This window comes from Eutrema salsugineum, unplaced genomic scaffold, assembly GCF_000478725.1.
Source record: "Eutrema salsugineum unplaced genomic scaffold, Eutsalg1_0 scaffold_10, whole genome shotgun sequence".
Classification (NCBI taxonomy): domain Eukaryota; kingdom Viridiplantae; phylum Streptophyta; class Magnoliopsida; order Brassicales; family Brassicaceae; genus Eutrema; species Eutrema salsugineum.
The window spans coordinates 7,284,745-7,296,553 of NW_006256908.1; the positions used below are offsets into that span (position 1 = coordinate 7,284,745).

The 11,809-nt window shown below is 34.2% G+C and overlaps 1 protein-coding gene and 1 long non-coding RNA gene across 3 annotated transcripts; both read right to left on the bottom strand.

The window, feature by feature from the left end:
- Positions 1-766: 766 nt before the first annotated feature.
- LOC18028023 (pre-mRNA-processing factor 19 homolog 2) lies at positions 767-5,786 on the bottom strand. Its single transcript, XM_006410410.2, has 18 exons — positions 5,612-5,786; positions 5,430-5,515; positions 5,016-5,087; positions 4,867-4,929; positions 4,461-4,547; positions 4,182-4,323; positions 3,979-4,100; positions 3,541-3,657; positions 3,175-3,270; positions 3,033-3,092; positions 2,605-2,679; positions 2,403-2,507; positions 2,066-2,182; positions 1,899-1,976; positions 1,716-1,800; positions 1,555-1,606; positions 1,349-1,419; positions 767-1,270 (listed from the first exon to the last, which is right to left on the bottom strand). The coding sequence occupies exons 1-18, from the start codon at positions 5,622-5,624 to the stop codon at positions 1,134-1,136; spliced, it is 1,578 nt and encodes a 525-aa protein (XP_006410473.1). The 5' UTR covers positions 5,625-5,786; the 3' UTR covers positions 767-1,133.
- Positions 5,787-6,432: 646 nt separating this feature from the next.
- LOC112081472 lies at positions 6,433-7,868 on the bottom strand. Of its 2 annotated transcripts, none has more exons than XR_002896537.1 (4): positions 7,776-7,868; positions 7,206-7,301; positions 6,954-7,100; positions 6,433-6,682 (listed from the first exon to the last, which is right to left on the bottom strand). It is a non-coding gene; the product is annotated as an uncharacterized LOC112081472 (long non-coding RNA). The 2 variants fall into 2 exon arrangements; XR_002896536.1 differs by having other exon boundaries at positions 6,433-6,688.
- Positions 7,869-11,809: the final 3,941 nt, after the last annotated feature.

Here is an 11,809-nt window from a genome sequence, read left to right on the forward strand (position 1 = left end):
TTGGTGAATTGCAGGCTTTCAGTAAATCCGAATACCATTATTGAATGGTTATCAAGTTTTCACTTAAGACTGTTAAAGAGTTAGAGTTATCCCCTAACCCCATTTTTATTACCTAATTAAAAGGAAATTCGTGCCAACTAATTTAAAACCTTTAAAAGTAAGTACTCTTTTATTTCATTTCAGTTGATATTTAGAAATGAAACTAAAGAGCAATTACTTTATTATGTTCAGACGTTATTACATTGAGAAATCTACATCAACTGAAAGTGGTAAATTAGAAACTTCAACCTCTTTTTTATGTTGTTAAATGTTAACTTAGAGATTTAAATCTCAAAATAGACGAATAAAATATATTGCATTGCTAAAATACATGAACACGAATTTTTGAACCTGGTCACAATAAATAAAGGGTATAGTTTGCAGATCTTGATATCAGAATCTTTTTATTGAAATTAACTAGTTAGGAAAATGATATTCGTGGGAGAATGTAAATGTTGTGTAATGTGTGCTTTTTGACCCAAGTACAGTCAACGGCATTCTTTTACATTTTCTTCTTTCAACGGCCTTTTAACATTTTTGATTGACATTTATATTCTCTATTCTTTTTTTTATCACATTTGGTCTCTCATTCCTTTGTCATAATTATCACACTTTCTACTAATTCGACTTTTAAGAGTCATCGTTATCATGTTTTCTAAGCGGGATGATGAGATATTACCCTAACCAAGCACATACCACTGCTGGAATAAGGGAGAATGGCAGCAAATAAGCAAACGACCTTGGTATAGAACAGAGAGCTCTAAGTAGTACCAAATCCGATCTAACCCGATCGGTTTAGACTCTACACTGAAAAACGTCTTAACTTCATCTTAGTTTCGATGAGTGGCAACGGAAAGAACAAATTTGGTACAGATTTTTAGGGTACAAAAGACAGATATTAGAAAGAGCCTATCAGATGGAGAAATAGAGTAAGAAAACTCAAGTGTGTGCGAGTGTGATCGTTTGAATTCAACGATTCACAACTACCAAATTTTCCCCATAGCTGTGAAAACTGTAAGACACAACAGAAGTTGAGATTCGAGGGAGATGTAACCGGAGATGAACATTTCTGACTAAGTTTTTTATCGGATTCTTCACGAGTCTTGTGCAGAGTCATCTTCGGCGTCGGCTTTCTCGTCCCCAGGAAGACCAAATATCCGTAGGTTACGGTCCATTGAACCAACAGCAACGTATTGTGCATCTGGACCAAACTTCACACACGTAGCTTTACCTGCGAGTTTAAGGGTTTTGGATTTAGGAACATAATCGCAAATGTGGCCATTGAAACAGTTAATGGAATGGATTTTACCAGTGCCGGAGAGATCTGGGAGTGTCTTGATAAGGTTCCATTCAGCTTTCACACTCGCCGTCTGGTATAGTCTGCAGCCGTTACAAACATTTTGTTAAGAGTATATAAACGCAATTGCAGGTTATTGAATTGCACAAGACTCTTCTGAATATTTCTTTAGCTGAGCTTGGCCTCTTCGACCAATACAATTCCAAATGCGCACTCACCTGATATCTGATGCAGCAATACCAAGATACGATCCGCTAGGATCAAACTCCACTGCACAAGAAAGAAAGTATTATCATTCAGTTATCTTATGCATGGAGATTTCTCTATCAACAAAACGACAGAACGCAAAGGCCAGGAACGGGATACAGTAGTTGCATACCAGAGTTTGCATCTGCAGATAAGAATGACTTGAAGTTCCTTAACTTGCGCAGGTCCCACAGCCTAACACCATCCTCGGCAGCAGTCTGTACATTTGTAAAGAACAGAAAAAAAAAAGGAAGCATTCATGTAAACAGCATCGTATTTGCACTTTCACTTCTTGAAGATTGTTCAAAGTACTCACCGCAAGGAAATAACCATTTTCAGAGAAAGATATTGAGGTAATTTCCCCTGTGTGTCCATCAAACTTCGCCACATTTGCCTATTATAAAAATTTAAATTAAATGAATACTAGTTGACATAACTAATGATTTGCAGAAGCAACATAATCCGGCACACCAGAGTTTTTACCTGACTTTTCACATCCCAAATTTTGACAACAGCTTGAGAAGTACCGGTTCCGAGAATGAGACCATCAGGATGAAAAGCAGCTGCCGTGTAATCTACTTTCTCTGAATCATCCGATACCTAGCATAAACAAAAGAAATATGAAATGGCTTATATTAGGAAAAGAGCTCGTAGTATCATCATATATCAACCTTAGGAAGAGGCTGATATGAAAATGCTTAAGAAGAAAGTACAATCCAAACTGAATATATAGAATAATTTCAGTGATATAGCATAATGTAGACAAAGGTAAAAAGGACGATGTGTATTAGTTGGTTCTTTGATGAAAAAGTTTAAGGACCTTTGCAAGGCATATGCCAGAGGAAAGATCGTAGAAGCACCATGTACTGTCAAGAGATGCCGACACAAAGTATTTATTTGTGGCATGTACAGTTACAGCTCGCACCTGAAAAAAAAACATCATCACATTTTATGTTGAACAAGAAGTATATGAATAAAAGAATCGAAAGCAGACTATAAGAGTTCTTCAAATTCATCCTTACCTCTGCAGAGTGATCATTCAATGTATACCCACAAGCATAGTTCCCAGCCCCAGAATCCCGCCAGATACGGACTGTCTGCAAGTATGTCACACTAATTTAGTAGTAAAAAAAGATAGCTATCAAACAAATGGTGATGTATATTCTCTGAGAAATTGAACAGAGTATCCAGCAAATCGCAGAGATTTCTGGTTTCATAACTCTACGCAGCGAACCAAAGTTTTTCTAAGATAGCATCATGACATATACAGATTAAGATTTCATAGCTAGTAGTAATCTTTTCACACTTAAAAGTAAACAAATGCATCTGCTTTTCAGAACAATGGCAATACACAACGCGGGATTACAAAATTCCTAGAAATAGTTACCACGCACTATTCATAAAAGTTTGAAACTATGGATATTTAATCTGTAAATGTATCTTGAGTTACCTTGTCAGCCGAAGCAGTCAAAACAAGATCAGTGTCTCCTACAAATTTTACACTTGTAACCTACAAAAGGGGATCAACATATATTAATCACATAGCAGCGTATAAAAGTAAAACAGAGATCTGAGGCAAAAAGTTTTAAGACCTTTTTCGAGTGGCCAGTCAGTGTAGACAAGATTTGCCCTGAAGGGCGATCAAAGATAACAGCAGTTGAATCAACCCCTCCAGTAGCAATGACATCCTGATTACCGAATTAAGAAGATATAATACTGAAGTAAGCTTTTGCATACCAGAAATAGCGTAGTGGATATCAAAAGAAATGCGAAGGATGGTCATAATACAAACTATCACACGCAGTAAGAGGCATACTAAAAATATTATGCCAAAAAGACAGAACAATAGAATAAATTGCCCAATCACCAGATAGCTATCACATGCTATGCAAAGAGTTCCAGAAACAGAAGAAACTAAGTACGAAGTGATGTAATAAGATAAACTTCCAACGAGAAACCTTAGAATGTAGAATGTCCATTGAACAGATGCCCGGTTTGTTGGTCTTGTGAAGTGGGTGGCTTGATAGCTGAGTGAACCTCTCCAAAGCATCAATTGAAGCCAATGTTTGAGAAATCTACAGAAAAAAATGTTGAAATTATCAAGAAAGCAGGAAACCACGCAAGAAGAAAATTCAAAACCAAAAACTCCAAACTACAGCTGCCAATTGACTGAAACCGGTGAAGAAACATGCAAAGAGAAGCAGGAAGAAGCAACATTTTCCTTTTAAGCTTAAAGCATATTAGGATCTAAATAGATACATTGAGTAACATAAGCCTCCACTACTACATCTGACTGTTCAAAACAAGAAAAGCTCCATAAAAATTGCAAGTAATCTGGTCTTGCCATCTAATTTTTAAATGCATGATCAAAGAAAGATGGGAACAGTATGCACTACCTGTCGCTTTTTGCGCTTCTGGGAAAGAGCAGCATTACAATCTGTCAATTCCGTGATAATTTCAGCTGAAATGCCAGGACACAATTTCTTCGCGCCAGGACCCATTTCTTCAGCACCGGCAGCTATTATACAAGAAAAGAGCTAGAAACATGTTACAAAGGAGAAAACTAATTAGCCAACATATTTTAAGTAAAAAAACATACCTCGTTTACCATTACTCATAGCAGCACTAGTTATCACAGCTTCTGGGACTGCAGGTATATGTCTTTCAACCTCTGCAAGCAATTGGCGTGCTTCATCTCTTTCTTTTTTAAGTCTAGCAATCACACGACAAGCAGAATCATGCTGCAAACAGAAGGCAAAATTTATCCCATAAATAGATCAAACACATTTAAAACTGAGGCTGTGGAAAATAAAACTAGGTACATAACAAAAATTCATTAATCATGTCACTTCATGCCACAACACACAACCGGAATTACCTGATACAAGGCATGACTTAGCTCTTGCCTAGCAGTATGTAGTTGTTGCTCCAGTGCAAAATTTGATAGCATTAAACCGTCCCATTCCTAAAAGTGCAAAAAAAGATAAACTTTGTTTCATTCAACCTAATTAATGTACAAATTCACTTGATTAGCAGTCAGAGAACGAGCAGAGATCAGCGGAATACTGTGCTAAGAGTAGATGCCAATATGCCCAATTAACCGAATCCTGACTAATTCTAATAACCAACACTGGAAACATATTCTAAGTCGATCAACAAGCTCTACATGACCAATAACGGAAACAGGGGGAATCATAGAGGTACTCGCGTTAAAACCAAAAAAAAAAAAGCACAAAGCCAAGAGAAAAGGTACGAACAAAGATACAAAACAATTAAAAGCTTACATTCTGGAACGTTCCGAGTAATCCAGGGATGCTAGCTGTATGCAATGGTTTTGGCTTTATGATCTGCACAATGGCCAAAGAAATTGAAACAAATTAAATAAATTTCTTTAACATCTTCCCACATTAGATAATTAAAGAAATTATACTACCTTCCCAGTTTTGATGGGAACAATGTCATCAATGCTAAGAGGTTCTCCAGTAACCGGGCACTTCCCATAATCCTACAGAGCAAAAGAATTTTGAAGAAATCATTACCAGGTGCAATGATAGACTAAAAGGACTCCATTGGAGATATAATATCCAGAGAACTGAAGCTATAGAATCAACGACTGAAAATTTACGGATTCTTCTAGCAAATTCTAATCTCCCTAGTCCCAAAAAGTGCAAAATCACCGAATTTCTCAGAATTTTCACACAGATACGAGAGCTATCATCCAAGGTAAACCAACCCACATCACTCAAACGACTATAAATCTTCGTTTGCAAAGAAAAAATGACGCAATATTTGCAAATTAGAGAACGCAAATAAGGTCCGAATCAGAAGGGAGAGCTCCAAAGCTTACCGATATATGCCTTTCTATTAATCGCCTCTCGAAGAGCAAACCTGACTTCGTAGAAACAACTGGCTCCTCGGGAATTTCTCCGGAAACTGTATGGAATAAAAGGAGATAGTAGGCCATCAACATTTAACCAAAAGAAAACCCTAAATCAGCTTATTGAGAAGAAAGAGAGAGAGGGACTTTACTTGTACAGTTCATCGTGTAGAGAACGACTATACGAAGCAGCAGAAGCAGTTGGTGTAAACTGGAACTCCCTGTGAGTGGCGGAGCTAGGGTTTTATCTTCTCCGGTCCGGCGCTACAAAGCAAAATCGCGGAAGCCGGGAAATTGCTGAAGAAAGAGAGGAAGATTCACTCAGTGGAAATTAGGGGTATAATTTTGCGGGAACTTGGGCCTTCAATGACCGCTAATTATATTTGGGCTTTATCTCACGTCTTTGAAGTTCCAGCGAATTCTATCCAGATAGAATCCTGAAACGAATGTATTTTTTTTTGTGCGGAATTATATATTTTTAACACTAGGTAAGTATCCGCGCGTATGCGCGGATTTATTTTATATTAATAAATAATTAAATCATTGTAAACTTAATACACATTTTTATGGAATAAGTAGAATTTGTTGAAAATAATTTCTTTGTTGGGGACTGAAGCTTTTATATATTTCAAATTAGTTTTTGATTTTGTTGGACATTTTTTAAAAGAAATGACAGTTTACAAGTCAACTACCGATATTAATATGTATATGATTCATATTTTTCCATAGATCAAAATTTTGTTTAATCTTTAATTCACATAATCTCGAATAACAAATTTTGATCGATAACATTCCAAAATTTGAAATAATTTATCAGTAAACAATAAATATAAACAGATAGCAAGTAATACATATATTTGGCAAGAAAATGCAGAGGTTCATGTTTATTCTCCAGTTATCCACTTAAACAGAATAGGAAGATATGATAAGAAGTGGTTTCTGAAAGCTTCTAATTTGAACCATTTTTCCTTGTTTCCGATGACCTTTTTTCTTTAACAGAAAACATAATTCTACAACAACATAGAAGCTGTTTTTAAAATTCTCTTACAATTTATAAAAGTATTAGGAGAAATTACCCAAACATATGAGGAAAAGAATTAGTGTGAGGATCAACAAAACCTTCGTCCAATAACTCTGTTTCTTCCTCTTTTTACTAAAACAAAAAAAAAAACTATGTTTCTTCCTCTTTTGCATTCCCCAGATTTTTCTTTACAATCTGTATCCTGCATCTTCAAAAACTCAAATACAATCACCCAATCTTAGTAAATTCTCTTCTTTAATCCAAATCCGACAAACCCATAAAAAGGATATCAAAAATCTAAAACCACAGTTCATGAGGGGAATAATATGTAAATGTATAACCAGATCATTAGAAAACGCTGACCAAATACTAATCCTTTTGAATTTACATTCTCATCTACGTAATTTAAAAACCCACCCAAAGATATGAAAATAATCATGAACATGTTTAAGAAGAAGGATCCAAACACTGACCTCAGCTTCGTTGTGTTTCTCAATGATAAAAAGTGTCACCTCACGAATCAATTCGGCATTGCTGCGTGTCTGGCTAACAGGAGGTGCGTCTTCTTAAAAACAACTATATAGCAGGTAATCAAATTGCTCCCAATTAATCGTGAAACCCTAATTAAGCATACATTTATAACAAATTCATATCAGGTCCCGAATCGAACCCAAACTTTGAAGTACAGAGGAATCTGGAGATTGATAGATTCATTGGTGCTAAACCTTCTCCGGATGCTAGAGCTTCCTCGCTGGAATCTCGTATTCGAAGGTGTAAAATTAGACGGGTCTTGCTCTATCCCCACAAGCTGCTCTCCTTCCCTGCAAATGGTGAAAGCCAAGGAGATGTCAGATATGAAGCTGGCAAATAGCTCATCACCATTGGATTACAGTGCGAGTACCCCAAAAAAAATGAAAAAAAATTAACTCATAATTCACAAATGAGACTGAGCCAAAATCAGAAACTGGGACATTTTTTAAGCATTCGAATCAGTGTCGAACTCAAACTTGGACACAAACCCCATATCAGAACACAAAACTCACACAATCGCATGTCGATAATCCGAAATTGAATGTATCCGCTACCAAATTTGTCAACAGTGAATTTGAAACAACAATATTTGATTAATTAACATAGGCATCGGGTCACTAATAGTTAACCCATGATGGAAAGATAGAAAATTTCAAACGGAAACAGAAGAAATTACACTTTCGATTGAACCAATGCAGCAGTGAGCTTGAAAATTGCAGCAAAGAGAGAGTTTGCATAAGATTAGGGTTTTTAAAGAAAGGAACCATTTTAAAGGCGATAGTTAAGCTCCGTCAGAACAAAGTCCGCCATGATGGGAAGCTTAAAAGACCTTCTAGGGGAGACTCGCAATGAATGGGAAGAGTATGGGAAGAGAACAGACGTTATAAGAATTTTCGGGAATATTTTTTTTTTTAATTAAAAGTTCAAAGAGACACGTGTCGCTCTCTCCAGTATTGACGTGTTAGTCAGCTGGAGAGAGTTCAGCATCTTTTATAGTATAGATATTGCCAGCCAATATACATATGAAGGGTCATATGGAAAATAGTTAAATTTTACTATTGAATACTTAACATTTTATTAGTTTGGGGGCACATAAAATTTAATTTGTTTCCTAGGCAAATAAAATATTCATTTTTCAAAGTTTACATTTAAATCAAAAGAATTTATCAATTTAAAAAAAAACTCAGTATAAAGCAATACTGTATTTAATTTGAAACGAAAATATTATATTTATATGATGATTAATGTCATATGGATCACTCGTATAAATTACTAGTTGCATCATTCATGAAAAAAGATACATAAAGAAGAGAGACCAAAACATACCAAAATTTTGTTGAATTACCTTTTAAAGCTTTACAAATTATAATTTTGGAATAAATATAGAAGATATACAAAAATTCATTGATAAGGAAGAAAAGCATTACCAACACATTAAGATGTGCTAGAACAGTTCCGAGTGCGGTGGAGAAATCACTATCTAGAACCAAAGTTGGAAGTTTTATTGGAAAAGAACATATGCAAAGCCTATCACAAGTATTTGAGTGACAATTGTATAATACAAAGATGTGGACCAACATATAGCCACAATTATTACCCGATATTAATGACCATAAGTTGTTTTTCAATAACTTTTTATCTTCATTTGCATGCCCAAATTTCCAATAAATCATTCATCCTAAAATGACTGTGGATTAAACATATGGCAAGAGATGTGTAATTAGCAAACAAACATTAAGACTGGGGCTTAACAAAGATTTTTCACAACCAAACCTATAGTGTGAAAAAAAACTGTGCTCATACCGTTAAAGATCATATAAGTCATATTGAGTTATATGATACATACGTTGACAAGTCTTTCTAGTTCTTAGATCAAACCAGTGTATAAAATCCACAAACTAATATAATAGATTTAGATATTTGGAATCTATAAACAGATATAACTAGAGCGTTGTGGGAATAAATCACTATTATCATTTTAGTCATAATATATCATAGAGCAGATATTAGACAGCGATACGCAGAATACTAGATAGGCTTTTATCTGCATACATTATAAATATCTAACATTTTTGTACGTACATTATAAATAGCTAACATATGCATGCGTATACATTAATTCGTTTACAGGAAGAGAGATATATATGGTCGATAATCGATTGATCGGTTGCTATATTGGTATGTAACTGTGCATTCACGTTGCAAGTGCGACCTCCATGAATTGAACAAAAAAGGTAAAGCAATATATTAGTAAAGATATACCCAACGCAAAATGAAAAGTATTAATCTAATCTTAGTGATCTAGGACGATGAGGGTACCATCTGCACGATGGGTGGGTGTCCTTTCTATTTGCATAAAAGTTATATTCTTATTAGGATCCAAAGATGAAAGCGAACTATCATACAAATACAAACACCCGTTAACACCAAAAACTGAATCGGTATCGCCGGTTAGCATCTCTACCTTTTTTCTTCTTCTTCTCTATATAGCTTTCATCTTTGATGATCTTTCTTTTACTTTGCAAAAGAAAACTGAACTTTTTCTTCTTTGTACCAAAAAAAAAAAAACTAAAACAAAAAATGAAGACGAAGTATTTGACATACTCAAACCCTGATGAAATCAAAATTATTCATTTTTTTATTATCCATAATCACATATAAACTGAAGAAACAATTATCCATATAAATTAAATAATAATGGCTCGTAAATATTTAAAGATACATCTTTCTAAAAAAAAAACTAAAGGTACATTCCACATTTTTCTTTTATTACTTTTGAGTTTTGATAGATAAATAATACGGACGTACTACGTTGGAGATGATATAGTTAACATTGAATTAGTAAACTCTAGATAAATATAGTTAATGACTGATCTTACCTACTTAATTAATCAATGATTAAACATGATTTAATTAGGAAGAAAATGTCGAATATATGATATAACTATGTGATAAAGGTATTGCGCAATGGTTAAATTTGATTCAACTTGGAAGGAAAAAACGCAATTAAATTTACATGACATAAATATGTGATAAATGTATTACATACATACATATATTGTTCACTATATTACTATTTTCTCTTCTTTGTAGGTGTTGGTTTTATAAGTGGTGGTCGCTTTCTATTTAGATAAAGCGTGTGCATATATTACATTCAAACTTCAGATCATGAAGATGGTCATATCTCCAAAGTATCAATTCGTCAAATCAGCTTTGGTCTTAAGCAGTTCTGAGCTCCCTTTTTATTTTTCACTCCATTTCTTGTTTTTTTAAACAACTGAATTATTACAATTCTCTTAATACCAAATTATTATTTGTATGCCCAGATACTCATAAAATTATCTTAATCGTTCCTATATATACATGTAGTTAGTGTAAATTGACCCTGCTCTAAAACATATACACGTCACATGTATGACGATATTGATTTGTGGAGACGACTTGAGAGTGAAATTAATTTTTATTCTTTGGAAACGTTGAGGGAGAAGATAACTATATTCGCATGGCAGTGATTTTCAAATGCTTGATAGACATTTGTGACCAAAATTAAGATACTGACAGGCGATATTGATGTCTCATGATAAGAACAAATAACAAAATGTGATTATATTTTTTTTATTCTAATAACGTTTACTTATCAGTGGAAAGCAATATATACATAGTTTAGGATAGTATCTGTTTCCTGATTACTATAATTACAAGTACAACACTTTGAAAGACATAATAAAATAATAATTTATATTAGTTGACGATAGTTTCAACTGTAAATAAACTCGTGGAGTCGTGCGACTAACAAATTTGAAGACTAGATGATTAATAAAATCTCGTAGTTTATAGTTCTGAATGATCATAACACAATTCGTACTTTAGGTCATTCTGTTCGTACCGATAATGAGACTAAAAATGTGGTCTTATCTTCACATACTTTATTTTGGCTATGACAATTAGTAGAATAATTAATAGTAAAAGTGTATGAAAGTGGAATATAAATATTGAAGGATGAAATGGCTTATATATATAGTGGTAAGATATCCCTATGCTCAAAATGTCGCACTCACAGCATTTTTGTTGAAATCATTTTCATATGAAAAAACTAAATTTCAAAGTTGGTTAAACATTGTCCTCGAATTTTATCTGATTTTTCTAAATAAATTTTCTTACGGCAAATAAATGCTTGTTCTCCAAGTACAGTTGGCACATAACTATATGATATAATAAAACCATGGTTGCGTGAAACAAAATTTTAAACTATTTTTTCCTGCATTTTCACTGACTTGGTCGAATTCTTTTCCACTCCTTTGCGCAAAATCACGAGCCAATTCAGTATAAATAGCAAATGAAATACAAGATAGAAAAATCTATTTTCTTATAAGAAAAATAGGAAACTAATTCCATGAATATAGGGCTTAAATTAGGATAAGTTTCAGTCAAAATTAAAAACGTCAAAATCCACGCAACCAGGATTGGGTCAAACTCATTGACTGGTCAAAACAATTTCCTTCTACGTGAGGACCCTTATCCCACGTCAACACCATAATACCCACGTGGCACTGACACGTCATGGGAAGAGGAGAATCGAGGCAAGCGCTTTCAACGTTAAGTGCCACGCTGGCTTATATTAGGCCTTATTACATGAAATAATATTAGTCTACGTATGATACAGACATGCATCAATGTAGATATATACAAATATATACATATACATAAACCGAAACTATATATATGTATAATGGTTACGTGAAACTCCCATAACCTCTTTTTTTTTTCAAGAAAACTGTAAGAATTCTCATTTCTTCTC

Excerpts from the sequence above, each read along its gene's own strand:
- LOC18028023 (XM_006410410.2), bottom strand. Across the intron at positions 1,801-1,898 it reads AAAATGGTTATTTCCTTGCG|ACTGCTGCCGAGGATGGTGT; the intron begins GTGAGTACTTTG and ends ACAAATGTACAG. Across the intron at positions 1,607-1,715 it reads ATCTGCAGATGCAAACTCTG|TGGAGTTTGATCCTAGCGGA; the intron begins GTATGCAACTAC and ends TTTCTTGTGCAG.